Source organism: Mobula hypostoma, chromosome 13 (assembly GCF_963921235.1).
Source record: "Mobula hypostoma chromosome 13, sMobHyp1.1, whole genome shotgun sequence".
NCBI lineage: Eukaryota > Metazoa > Chordata > Chondrichthyes > Myliobatiformes > Myliobatidae > Mobula > Mobula hypostoma.
Genome location: NC_086109.1, coordinates 95750502 through 95765538, shown reverse-complemented (window position 1 = coordinate 95765538; position 15037 = coordinate 95750502). Strand labels below are relative to the sequence as shown.

Sequence of the window (15037 nt, the reverse complement as noted above, 5' to 3'; positions counted from 1 at the left end):
ATCGCATTTCTTGTACCTTTGTCTTTCACAAAACCACATTGTTCTTCACCTATTTCAGCTTGGATCTACTTTTAGCTCTTGTCATCAAAATTCTTAGAAGCATCTTGGTAATATGACTCATTAAACTTATGGTCCTATGTAATTCACATTCTATTGCAGCAGGTTTCTTAGAAAGAGTGATAAATACTGATTTTTTTCATCTCTTCTGGTATTATTCCGTGACTTTTTCAATTCCATAATCTTCAAGGGCGATAATTTGTTCTATTACTAATTCATCAGGACCTGCTGCCTTTCCTTTCTTCATCATATTTATTGCATTACGAACTTCAGATTTTAAAATACTTGGACCTTCAATGTTTTTCTTAATTTCTGGTTTTTCGCCTCGATTGTCTTCAAAAAATTCCTGAATATACTCAGTCCATCTGTTCATAATCCCATCTTTTTTCATGATAATGGTACCATCCTTTGCTTTCAAACATCCACCTGAAGAACAGAGGAACTTTTTACCAGTGATATTCTTGATTTGTTGATGTAACCTTTTTGGATCAGTAATAGGGATTCTTATTTGCTCTCATTCCTGGTTTAACCATTCTTCTCTGGCTTTTTGACATAAGCTTTTAATTTTTTTATCTAAGGACTTGTATTCTATAGGATTTGCTTTTTTCCGTCTCCTTTCTTCCATTAGATTTTTACGCAGGACTGGTCAGCAACTGTCAGCAGGCTGGGTGGAGAGCGAGGTGTCTCCCAGTGGAAGTTGGTTGTAGGGGATTTGCAGCCCGTTCCTTAGTTAGAGCCTTCAGCAATTTGGGCATTGAGGGAGAGAGGAAGAGGAGAGCCATCCGCAGTACCACCGATGCGGCAGAGAGGGCCTCAAGATGGCTGTGGCTCAAAAGAGGGGAGCCATGGAGTCATCAGTAGCTAGCCATCTGGACACAAGCCGGGGTCTGATCAGCCCCAGCTGGGTCACCTGGAGGAGGTTGTATGATGCTGAAAGACCCGAAACACCCAATGATTCCAGGAACATCACTGAAGATGTGTCCAGAAGCATCAGTAAATGTATGTACACAGCTTGATTTCATCTGTCATCCTTTTATTCTTTGTGCTTTTTACTTTTTTCAGGAATCACTGACTTTGCTGATTCTACCAAGGCATCCTTTAGAGAGTTAAACTTCATTTCTACATGAATGCTATCATCTTCAACAGATTCTATTTCTAGACTTTGAAATCTATTCCTTACTTCAATTGTAAATTTTTGTCATAAGTTTTCTTCTTTAATTAATTGTAAGTAGTCAAGGGATTGTTCAGGTATTTGCTGCTTTAGTTTTTTAAGTTTTACTTTTACATGACATACTACTGGGTTATGGTCACTATTACAGTCTGCACCTGGATATGTTTTGCATTGAGTCACTGAGTTTCTAAATCTTTGGTTTATAGTAATAAAGTCAATTTGATTTCTCGTGTTATCACCTGGACTTTTCCAGGTCCACAAGCATCTTGGATGGTTTTTAAAGTAGGTATTCAGAATGACCTGATTATTCATCTTGCACCATTCTACCCATTTCTCACCTCTTTCATTTCTTTCCCCTAGTCCAAATTTTCCTATGGTATTCATCAGCACCTTGTCCTACTTTAGCATTTAGATCTCCCATGACAATAACAATATCTTGAGATTTGCATCCATTCTTTGCTTGTTCAACCTCTTCATAGAATTTATCTATATCCTCATCTGTTCCATCTGTTGTTGGTGCATATACCTGTATAATTGCTAAATCAAATGGTTGTCCTCTGAATCTAACAAGGAGCACTTTTTCTGATATTGCCCAATGTCCTAAAACACTTTCTGCCATGTTTTCATCCAAAAGAATTCCTACTCCATTAGTATGAGATGTTCCACAAGAATAAATTAGCGTTTTATTTCTATTCTGACATGTTCCAGCACCTGTCCAACGAACTTTGCTAATTCCCATGATGTTAATCTTTAGTCTTTCCATTTCATTTATCACATTGTCCAATCTTCCTGCTTGACATAGGGTTCCTACATTCCAAGTGGCAATAGTTTTCTTTTGTGTTACATGAATGTTATGTGCAGTAGCTTGATGACGGTCGGGGATCCCCAGCTGACCAGAATCGACTATACCCAGCAAAGCATCTTCAGAATTGTCTTGAAGATCCTCTTGACGCTGTTGTTGTGTGATACATTTTGTGAGTTTGACCATGGTTTTCTTAGCAAATAGCAATGGTGGTCTGCTATTGCCTACCATTGGGCGAACTAAAGAAATCGCCATTTCTCTTCCCAAGTGTTCGTCTGCCTATACTATAGCCATTGACATTTGAGGTCCTAGCTCATCCGCCTTCTCCATTATAAGTTCAGTTACTGAATCCGTCGGATCTGCCATTGGCCTTCACTCTTATCCTGAGCAGGAACCCTTGCAGGTGCTACCGTTCTGTGTCAGAGCAGCCCTGGGAGCAATGAATGACTAAGGGGTAACTCCACTTTCCCCAAAGCTCTGAAAGTCCCCAATCAGAGCCTCATCACCAGTTGCAGTTTAGAGTCATACCCAGGACTAAGAGTTTTAGATAGCTTGTTGAAATTAATTATTTTTGAACTTCTATTCAGTACCTCTAGAGATGCAGATGAAATCATGACACTCCTCTCCTGATTGATGACCATGGCCTAAACTAATTGATAAGATAACTACCATTCCCATGTATTCACTAATTTACGGTGTCATTTAAAGATTTTTTTCTTTAAGATCAGCGTCAGTCACCACAGTAGCTGCCAAGAACAAGAAATGCACCAGCAAACTATTAAATTACTTCAGAAATAATATTCTTTTATCTAGATAATTCATAGTTGCCCTATTCCAAACCAACCTGTGTCTGGTACATTTAAACCAATTGAGAATATCAGTGCATCTAGTATAGTAGACCTGGTCAAAGGGATGCGCATATGATTCCTGAACGGTGACAGCATAACTGGAAAAAAATACACAGAAAATAATTTTAAAGCACAAATTATCTGAAAATGAGAACAAACAAAATTACAATCATATACACTCAGTGGCTACTCTATTAGGTAGACCTGTACATCTGCTCATTAATGTAAATATCGAAGCAGCCAATCATGTGGCAGAAACTCAATGCATAAAAACATGCAGATGTGGTCAAGAGGTTCAGCTGTTGTTCAGACCAAACATCAGAATGGGAAAGAAATATGATCCAAGTGACTTTGACCATAGATTGATTGTTGGTGCCATAAGGGATGGCTTCAGTATTTCAGAAACTGCAGATCTTCTGGGATTTTCATGCACAACATTCTTTAGCGTTTACAGAGAATGATTCAAGAAACAAGAAAGATCCAGTGAGTGGCAGGTCTGTGGGCAATAGTCCCTGGGGACATACCCACTTTAATGTTCTTCAAAAGACCCAACACCATCTCCTCCTTCTTGATTTCAACATGCCGTAAGGCGTTAGCATACCCCTTCTTGATCTCTCTATCCCACATGTCCTTCTCCTTAGTGAATAACAGTGCAAAGTAAAAAAATTAACACCTGAACCACTTTGTTTGATTCCTTTCATAAATTCCCTCTTTTGTTCTACCCTCTATCTAGTTACCTACTTGCTTTTAAATGTACAGTATTTATAAAGTACCTTTGGATTTTCCTGAATCCTACGCACCAAGGTCATGAGGACCATAGACCATAAGATATAGGAGCAGAATTCGACCATTAGGCCCATCATGTCTTCTCCACATTTAAAACTGAAGTTTAGGTTTTTTTCCTGCTTCATTTATATTCCTTAAGGACTCTGACCTACACTTACTAAACCTTACATAATCTACCTTTTCTTTTTTGAACTGCCTGCCTCCACTGCAGATATTCTTCATGAGCCTCACTCAAGTTTAGATAAAACATGCCACATGCTTGCTTTTCTCTCCTTATTTAGCCTTCAGGGTTTTGCAGGAGTTTCCCAACATTAGTTCAGGAAATGATGATAAGGAGAGAGCCTAGGACCAGAGAACACAACCTCAGAATACAAGGACGTCTCTTTAGAAACATAGAAAACCTACAGCACAATACAGGCCCTTCAGCCCACGATGCCGAGCCAAACATGTACTTAATATAGAAATTACCTGGGGTTACCCATAGCCCTCAATTTTTCTGAGCTTCATGTACCTGTCCAGGAGTCTCTTAAAAGACCCTATCGTATCTGCCTCCACCACCATCGCCGGCAGCCCATTACACGCACTCACCACCCTCTGCATATAAAGTATGCCCCTGACATCTCCTCTGTACCTACTTCCAAGCATCTTAAAACTGCCCTCTTGTGGCAGCCATTTCAGCCCTGGGAAAAAGCCTCTGACTATCCACACAATCAATGCCTCTCATCATCTTATACACCTCTATCAGGTCATCTCTCATCCTCCGTCACTCCAAGGAGAAAAGGCCAAGTGGATTGGGCATGCTCCCCAATCCAGGCAACATCCTTGTAAACCTTCTTTGCATCCTTTCTGTAGTTCCCTCATCCTTCCTGTAGTGAGGTGACCAGAACTGAGCACAGTACTCCAAGTGGGGTCTGACCAGGGTCCTATATAGCTGCAACATTACCTCTCAGCTCCTAAATTCAATCCCACGGTTGATGAAGGCCAATGCACCATATGCCTTCTAAACTACACAGTCAACCTGCACAGCAGCTTTGAGTGTCCTATGGACTCAAACCCCAAGATCCTTCTGATCTTCCACACTGCCAAGAATCTTACCATTAATACTATATTCTGCTATCATATTTGACCTACTAAAATGAACTACCACACACTTATCTGGCTTGAACTCCATCTGCCACTTCTCAGCTCAGTTTTGCATCCTATCGATGTCCTGCTGTAACCTCTGACAGCCCTCCACACTATCCACAAGACCCCCAACCTTTGTGTCATCAGCAAATTTACTAAACCATCCCTCCACTTCCTCGTCCAGGTCATTTATAAAAATCACGAAGAGAAGGGGTCCCAGAACAGATCCCTGAGGCACAGCACTGGTCACCGACCTCCATGCAGAATATGACCCGTCTACAACCACTCTTTGTCTTCTGTGGGCAAGCCAATTCTGGATCCACAAAGCAAGGTCCCCTTGGATCCCATGCCTCCTTACTTTCTCAATAAGTCTTGCATGGGGTACCTTATCAAATGCCTTGCAGAAATCCATATATCTACTGCTCTACCTTCATCAATGCGTTTAGTCACATCCTCAAAAAATTCAATCAGGCTCGTAAGGCACAACCTGCCTTTGACAAAGCCATGCTAACTATTCCTAATCATATTATGCCTCTCCAAGTGTTCATAAATCCTGCCTCTCAGAATCTTCTCCATCAACTTACCAACCACTGAAGAAAGAAGAGAGACAAAGAGGAATTTCTTTACCCAGAGGGTGGTGAATCTGTGGAATTCATTGCCACAGATAGCTAGGGAGGACAAGTCTCTGGGTATATTTAAGGTGAAGGTTATAAGGTTCTTCATTAGTAAGGGTGTCAAAGGTCAAGGGGAGAAGGCAGGAGAATGAGATTGAGAGGATTAATAAATCAGCCATGATGGAATGGTGGAGCAGACTCAACGAGGTGAATGACCCCATTGTGTCTTATGGTCTTATTAGCCTTCTTATGCAAGTACCCTCTTACTACAACAACACAATGAGGTAGTGTCAAAAATTCTGATGTCTCACTTTACAAGATCTGAGAGGTTTTTTTTATTTCTGACTGCTTTTCCAATGTTTGGCCATACCAGCTAATGATTTAAATGGCTCCACCAAATCTGACTGTAGTGAACTCTGCGTAAATCCATCCAGTTTAAAGACAATCTAAACAACAAAAGAACCCTATGATCTGAAATATTTTATTAGAAAGAGTGAGGCCAGCAAAATCAGATGCCCTTATCTAAGTAATTTGGTAATTTAGAAATCAAAAATATACAAAATCAACACACACAAAATGCCGGAGGAACTCAGCAAGACAGGCAGCACATGGAAATAAATAAACAGTGAATATTTTGGGCCGAGATCCTTCATCAGGGCTCAAAGTCCTGCTTTCTGGAAGTCAATTGCTTTCTGAAGAGGAAATATTCTGTCTTTTACTCCTTTTTAACTGTGGCTGAACTCAAGATTCATGAGTACAAACCTTACAATTTTCTATTGGAGCATTCCAATGTCTACTTTTATAAATCATTTGATTCTGTCAATGAAATTCTAAGTTTGTTACATTTCTCTGAGGGAATCAGACACATAGCTGTAACTGTTTAATAATCAACATTTAATCCCAAAGGGCAGTAAAGGCCACTCACTGCAGGTCCCCATTGCTATGTGATTTATTAATGTCTACTTGACAAAGTCATCATGTGATACACAGCAAATCAATACCAGTATTTAATCTAGCTTTTCTCTTGATTAGAATGTTGCACTCACACCAATTTACCCAATCGATAGCTTGAGATGCGCTTTTGGTTTGCAGATGCTTTATATCAAAATAGTAGGAAGGTTTGGCTGCTTGATTAACCTTAATAATCATTCTAATAATTAATGTATCGTTACTTTAACAAGGTCATTTTAAATGACCTTGTTCTTTTATGTTAATAATATATACTTCATACTTTGCATTCTGTTACTTGTAGGTCTTTTGTTTTCATTCCTCTTTTTTTTTCAGATAACTGTTTAACCATGAAATAGAGGATACTAATTTTTGTTTGATAGAAAAAACCAGCCACATAGATAAAACTGAACTTAACAGCAGAATATAATCACTCCTTGTAAAACAACAGATTATATACTAAACTTATAAATAATAAATATTGCAACTTAGATTTATTAATTGCCATATCAGATAAAAGATTGTTTTTATTCACAAGTTCTCATCAGCCATGTTAGAAAATTGAATTGTCACTTTAAAAGTAGATTAATATTTTTGATATTTCTTTATCCAATATTCAAATTCTTTTTATTGTGTTCATTGTATAGTGCCTAATTAATGTTATACTACTCTTCTTTGTAGCACATTATCATTCAACCATAGATTCATTATAGATAGGATTGATAAGATATAAATTTATTTCATTCATACAATCACAATAATTTTAGTTGGAATTAAAGAAAAATAAATTTCACAACATATGCCAATGGTATTAAACCTGATTCTGATTTATGTTTTAAAAAATCTAATTTATAAATAATAATGACATTAAGTTTAATTTGTTTCATAACCTTATAGAACTACAAAAGAATGCAATTGTACATTTGCTGATGACTTGAGATGCAGCAAAATGTAACAAATTACAAGACTCAGACTGAAAGGGATGCCATGTTATGCCTCGTGCCAAATATAGGTGTGTTATCGCGATGGGGTAACTGATCATTGAGCTACCCGTTACAAGCTGGTAAACAAAATTATCTTTACCATAGAAACGACAAACTGAGTTAATATGATGTGAATGAAATAGAAACCGTTTTACATACCAGACATGGTTAAGTATTGACATGAAAACTCCTGTTACCCTATCTTGGGTTAATTTACAAGGTGTTTTTGCACTTTTATCCTACATCTCTTCTACTACTCAAGTCTAGTCAGAGACATTGCTCCAACTTTCATAAGAAAATGTTATCAAAATCTTTCTAGAATACTGTACATTTTACAAAGAAGCTCACTATCAACATTTTAAAATATTTTTTCCAAAACAAAAGTAGAAGTAGATTTTTTTTTGCAGAGGAACTACCATCATGCTTGATTTTTAGTACCACCTGATGACTTGCAGTTTTTTTTAGTTCTATTTGCTCCCCAATATTTTAACAAATACATACATAGGATCAGGCAAGAACATCCACATTCAAGCATCTTAAAAAATAGGCTTCTAATTGAATATGAACATGTCTACTAAATTCCATGAAGGTAAAGAATAAACAAAAAATGGATTGCATTTACCTTTCCCAGTGGCTGCACACATTAGGATCATCAGGATTTAAACACCATACCACTCTTTCAAGGTAACAAATTAGAAAAACCCATTGGCACCAACTCAGGACAGCGCCAACCATTCTCTCAAATCTAAAGAAAACAAGCAATTAATTAAAATCCATTGTAAGTGATTCTTAAAATCCAGTACACATGCAAGTATCTAAGTCATTGAGAATACTTCACATATCGGGATCCTGTGAAACACTAAAAATGATTAAGTATTAGAAATCAATTCATAGAAATAGGAGATTTACATAAAATTTTAAAATTTGTAGATGCTGGAAAAATGAAATTGAAATAGAAAATTCTGGAAACGCAGTGGAAATCATCTTCTGTGGAAAGGGAATGTTTTATAAGACCATAAGATAAGGGAGTAGAATTACACCATTTGTCCCATCAATTCTGCCTGTAAAGGCCTATGTCCTCCATTTTCTGCCTGTTTCTGAGCTTGTCTAAATACCTCTCAAATGTTGCCATCATTCCTGATTCCACCATCTTCCCAGGCAGCAATTATGAGACAGGTATTTTATTAGTGTCCTTATAATAAAACTCACAACCCTGAAATACAAAGCCTAGCACCACTAGTGAGCTGCTATAATACATTCAGCAATTGTGGAAAATTTCAACACAACTTAGCAAGGTATCTTACACAGCTTAAATAACTTTGTCTAAAACAGTCTTTATTATAAATTACAATCAAAATGCTTTTTTAAGATGTTCCATTGTTATTGGGAACTAATAACAAGCTTTAAATTATATTAAATATTGCAAGTTCATAAATTAAACTTCAAGTTGAACTATACTTTGGACTATAAACAAATTTTAAACTACAATTTTAAAATGTAGCTTAAATGTAGTAAAATAAGCTGGTGGCAGTTTGTCCTGTGTTTCAATACACACAGAACACTAGACCAGGGATTCCAAATCTTTTTTATGCCATGAACCGAAGCCACAAAGCAAAAGGTACATAGAGGCTAGACTCACAGCAAACTTTGATCTAGGGGAGAGTATTTTCTCTCCCATTGATTGAAGAACTCGGAAGTCTGGAATGTTTACAGAATCAGAGGGATTCCATGATGGTAAAAGTAATTTGCAAATTCAGCATCTCAATATGTCTATGTGTAGGAGATCATAATCATAACAGGCTGCACTACTACATTTCTAAAAAGAACAACAATCATCTACTTCTACGTTAATTTACTTTAGCATTCATATTTTTCAGATAAAGTCACAACAAAAAGAAGAGAAAATCTGCAGATGCTGGAAATCCAAAGCAACACACACAAAATGCTGGAGGAACTCAGCAGGTCAGGCAGCATCTATGGAAAAGAGGCTGAAACCTTTCATTCGGACTGGAAAAAAAAGATTAACAGTTAAAGCAAGCTGGTGGGGTCAGGGGAGGAAGAAGTACAAGGTGGTAGGTGATAGGTGAAACCGGGAGTGGAGGGAGGGTGAAGTAAAGAGCTGGGAAGCTGATTGGTGAAGAGATAAAAGGGCTGGAGAAGGGGGAGTCTGACAGGAGAGGGTAGAAGATCATGCAAGAAAGGGAGGGGGAGAAGCACCAGAGGGAGGTGATAGGCTGGTAAGGAGATAAGATAAGAAGGCAAAACGGGAATGGGGAATGGTGAAGGGGGGAGGGGTAGCAATTACTGGAAGATAAAAGAAATCTATGTTCGTGCCACCAGATTGTAGGCTTCCCAGACGGAATATAAGATGGTGCTCCTCTAATCTGAGTGTGGCCTCAACGCAGCTGTAGATGAGGACATGGACCGACATATCTGAATGGGAATGGGAAGCAGAATTGAAATAGGTAGCCAGCAGGAAATCTAAGTTTTTCTGGTGGATAGAACATAGGTGCTAGGCGAAGTGGTCTCCCAATCAAAGTCAAGTCTCACCGATATACAGGAGGCCACCAGATTCAGTAGGTGACCCCAACAGGCTCACAGGTGAAGTGTTGCCTCATCTGGAAGGAACTGTTTGGAGCCCTGAATGGGAGTGAGGGAGGAGATGTAGGGGCAGGCATGGCAATTGTTCAGAATCAGGTTTATTATCACCGGCATGTGACGTGAAATTTGTTAACTCAGCAGCAGCAGTTCAATGCAATACATAATCTAGCAGAGAGAGAAAAAATAATAATCATAAATAAAATAAAACATACTAATAATAAATAAACAAGTAAATAAATTACGTATATTGAATTCATTATTTTAAAAATGTGCAAAATCAGAAATACCGTATATTAAAAAAAGTGAGGTAGTGTCCAAAGCTTCAATGTCCATTTAGGAATCAGATGGCAGAGTGAAGAAGCTGTTCCTGAATCACTGAGTGCATGCCTTCAGGCTTCTGTATCTCCTACCTGATGGTAACAGTGAGAAAAGGGCATGCCCTGGGTACTGGAGGTCTTTAATAATGGACGCTGCCTTTCTGAGACACCGCTCCCTACAGATGTCCTGGATATTTTGTAGGCTAGTGCCCAAGATGGAGCTGACTAGATTTACAACCTTCTGCAGCTTCTTTCGGTCCTGTGCAGTGGCCCCTCCATACCAGACAGTGATGCAGTCTGTCAGAATGCTCTCCACGGTACAACTATAGAAGTTTTTGAGTGTTCCACTTGCAAGGATAAGTACCGGGAGGGAGGAATGGACAGACAAGGGAGTCATGTAGGGAACGATCCTTGTGAAAGGCGGAAAGTGGAACTTAGGGAAGGAAAGATGTGCTTGATGGTGGGATGCTGTCCACCATTTCAATTCTACTTCCCATCCCCATTTCAGCATGTCAGTCCATGATCTCCTCTACTGCCATGATGAAGCCATACTCGGGGTGCGTAGCCTTTGACTTGATGGAATGAAAATTGATTTCTCGAACTCCACTAAGTGCCATCCCCATCTTCTCCATTCCCCACTCCTGTTTCCCTCTTGCACCCTATCTCCTTACAAACCCATCACCTCCCTCTGGTGTTCCTCCTCTTCCCTTTCTTCCATGGTCTTCTACCCTCTCCTGTCAGATTCCCTCTTCCCTCTTATCTAGCCCTTTATCCCTTTTACAAATCAACTTCCTAGCTCTTTACTTCACCCCTCCCCATCTCCCAGTTTCACCTATCACCTGCCACATTGTACTTCTTCCTCCCTTCTCCCCACCGTCTTGCTCTAACTTTTATCTTTTTTGCCAGTCCTGATGAAGGGTCTCGGCCTGAAACGTCAACTGTTTAGTCTTTTCCATTCATACAGCCTGGCCTGCTGAACTCCAACATTTTGTATGTGTTGGTTGAATAAAAGGAAGATACATGTTCAATGTGTTAGGATTTGTTCTGAAACAGAAAAAAAAACAAATCTGCTCCATCATATAAAGCAGAGCTTCCTCACTGGAACTATTTCTTATCACATCATATAGATTGACAGCAGGCTTTTAAAAATTCCTGATACCATTTTCCTGAATTAAAGTTACTCAAACTCATTTCAGAGACAAAGATGTCATCTACATATAATTCAGATCAGAACTGATATTTCTAATATTTAGATATTTAAATGTATTGAAAGATTTACATTAAAATGCAAGTAGTATCTCAGATCATATGTATAACAAAGTTATTTCATCATTCATTCAAATATCAAGGGGTTTCAGTAAACACACAAATCTCATTAAATTTTTTTTAAAACATTTGGTAAAATAATCAAATGAAAATATGACGCTGCTTCTTCTGGGCTGATAACTACATGAGATTGCAAATATAGTGACATAAAAATTATCATGTAATACATAAAGTTCAGGGTTCAAAGTAACGTTATTGTCAAAGTACATGTATGTCACCATATACAACACTGAGATTCATTTTCTTGCAGGCAATCATAGTAAATACAAGTTTGTGCAAATATGTTTTGATTTCATCTTTTAAAAATCAGAATGCAGACTTATTGCATGTTCCACAAAGTTGATAATTTTCCTTCCAGTTCAGCCATGCATCTAACATGATGAGTCTCCAGGAGGTTGGATACGGCCTGTCCTGGGGCTGGAAGATTGTTGGTGTGTGTGGGTGGGTGCACGAGAGGGGGAACAGGACTTGGTCTGCTGCTGTTGTTTTGTTGCTCTCTGTGTTCAGCTTTGTTTTGTTGAGTGTTGTTCTGCTGAGCATTGTGGCCATGCTATGTTGAAGCTAGAATGTGTGGCGACACTACAGGCTGCCCTCAGCATACGTTTGGGTGTGTTGGTTCTTTGCCACAAGCGACACATTTCACTATGGTTTCCATGTACATGTGATGTGCAACATGCAAAAAGATGGCACCAGCAAACTATACTACCGAGGGTGACATCCTTGAGACAGGTCACAGAGCAATTCCTTTCATTTCTATTACGTCTTCTTTTTATTTCAGATGTGGATCTGTAACTGTTGGACCCCGTTATCTATATTCTGGCATTATGTTTTTGGACCAATCAGATGATACGGCGCTTTGTCATCTCTGAGACTGCACCACAAGGCTGCAAACAAAGCATGTGGGCATGGAGGTCAGGAAGCTTGGAGACAGGGCGCAAGCCCATGATTGACTCCATCTCTTGCCAGTCTGAGGAAGATTGAAATCACTGAGGTGGATGCAGAGGCAAGCAAGTGTTCAGCGTCATCCACTGGCCTCTCACTTGCTGCTACTCCTGGAGGGCATCTACATGTGATGGTCTCTCTCTTCCTCTCGCTGCTTCTGAGAGAAGGTCCTTGCTTTCAAATGCTCACTCTCTTTCCCTCGATGCTGTCAGAAGATGGTACCGGAGTATCGATGTGGTTTGTGGATTGTGGACTCTAATTCATGTTTATGGAGGAGTATGCCTCATGATCAACTCATCTTGGTGCACAAATATATCAGTGCTGTCCCAATTCTGCTCACCAGACCTGGAATACCTAGCAGTTAAGTGCTGTCCTTTTCACTTACCACGGGAGATTTCCGGGATCATCTTGGTAGCAGTATACATTCCACCTCAGGCCAGTGTCATTCAGGCTTTAGATGATCTGAGCAATGGGACCAACATGCATGAAACAGCACACCCTAATGCCTTCACCATTGTTTTGGGGGATTTTAACCAGGCCAGTCTGAAAAAATCACTAAGCTATTACCATAAACAAATCATTTACAATACTGGAGGAAACAACACACTGGACCATTGTTGCACCACCATCAAGAATGTCTATCGTTCTGTTCCACGCCCTCACTTCGGGAAGTCTGATCATCTGGCTGTACTTCTACTCCCTGAGTATAGGCAGAGACTGAAGACTGCAGCACCAGTAGTGAGGACCAAGAAGGTATGGACAAGGGAAGCACAGAAGCGCCTACAGGACTGCTTTGAATCGGTGGACTGGACTGTATTCAGGGATTCATCTTTGAATCTGGATGAATAAACTGCAGTTGTCACCAACTTCATTAAAACCTGTGTGGATGAGTGAGTGCCTACAAAGACTTACTGTACTTTCCCAAACCAAAAGCTGTGGATGAACCAGAAGGTTTGTCGTCTGCTGAAGGCTAGATCTGTGGCATTCAAGTCTGGTGACCCAGGCCTGTACCAAAAAACCAGGTATAATTTGTGGAGGGCTATTTCTAGGGCAAAGAGACAATTTCGAACAAGGTTGGTGGTGACATCATCTGGCAGGTTTTGCAAGACATTACTTCCTACAAAGCGAAACCCATTATCATGTACAGCAGCGATGCTTCACTACCAGATGAGCTCAACACCTTCTATGCCTGCTTTGAAAGGGAGAATATAACTATCAGCTGTGAAGATCCCTGCTGCACCTGACGACCCTGTGATCTCTGTCTCAGAGGCTGATGTTAGGCTGTTTCTAAAGAGGGTGAACCCTCACAAGGCAGAAGGTCCTGACAGAGTACCTGGTAAAACCTTTGCAAACCAACTGGCGGGAGTATTCAAGGACATTTTCAACCTCTCCCTGCTATGGGCGGAAGTTCCCACTTGCTTCAAAAAGGGAACAATTATACCAGTGCAAAAGAAGAATAATGTGAGCTGCCTTAATGACGATCACCCAGTAGCACTCATATCTACAGTGATGAAATGCTTCAAGAAATTGGTCATGACCAGACTGAACTCCTGCCTTAGCAAGGACCTGGACCCATTGCAATTTGCCTATTGCCACAATAGGTCAACAGCAGATGCAATCTCAATAACTCTTCACACAGCTTTAGACCACCTGGACAACATAAACACCTATGTCAGGATGCTGTTCATCGACTATAGCTCAGCATTTAATACCATCATTCCCACAATCCTGATTGAGAAGTTAAAGAACCCGGGCCTCTGTACCTCCCTCTGCAATTGGATCCTCGACTTCCTAACTGGAAAACCACAATCTGTGCAGATTAGTGAGAACATCTCACCCTCTCTGATGATCAACACTGGTGCACCTCAGGGGTGTGTGCTTAACCCACTGCTCTACGCTCTCTATATCCATGACTGTGTGGCTACCATGTATAAATTTGCTGACAATACAACCATTGTTGGTAGAATCTCAGGTGGTGACGAGAGGGCGTACAGGAGCAAGATGTGCCAACTAGTGGAGTAGTGTTGCAGCAACAACCTGGCACTCAATGTCAGTAAGACGGAGGAGCTGATTGTGGACTTCAGGAAGGGTAAGATGAAGGAACACATACCAATCCTCATAGAGGGATCAGAAGTGGAGAGGGTGAGCAGTATCAAGTTCCTGGGTGTCAAGATCTCAGAGGATCTAACCTGGTCCCAATATATTGATGCAGTTATAAAGAAGGCAAGACAGTGACTATACTCCATTAGAAGTTTGAAGAGGTTTGGTATGTCAACAAATACACTCAAGAACTTCTATAGATGTACAGTGGAGAGCATTCTGACAATCTGACTGGCTGCATTGTTGTCTGGTATGGTGGCTACTGCACAGGACCGAAAGAATCTGCAGAGGGTTGTAAATTTAGTCAGCGTCTCAGAAAGGCAGCGTCCGTTATTATGGACCTCTGGCACCCAGGGCATGCCCTTTTCTCACTGTTACCATCAGGTAGGAGGTTCAGAAGCCTGAAGGCACACACTC

The 15037-nt window shown here is 40.0% G+C and overlaps 1 protein-coding gene across 4 annotated transcripts in view; it reads right to left on the bottom strand.

Moving 5' to 3' along the window:
• megf11 (multiple EGF-like-domains 11) overlaps positions 1–15037 on the bottom strand; it is a 454053-nt gene that overhangs the window by 376397 nt on the left and 62619 nt on the right. For all 4 annotated transcript variants that reach the window (XM_063066247.1, XM_063066248.1, XM_063066249.1 and 1 more), the window contains exons 2-3: positions 7957–8079; positions 2875–2976 (exon numbers count right to left, since the gene is read on the bottom strand). In XM_063066247.1, coding sequence (XP_062922317.1) covers positions 2875–2976; positions 7957–8069 — 215 coding nt within the window. In that variant the 5' untranslated portion in view covers positions 8070–8079. The remainder of the gene's footprint in view (positions 1–2874; positions 2977–7956; positions 8080–15037) is intronic.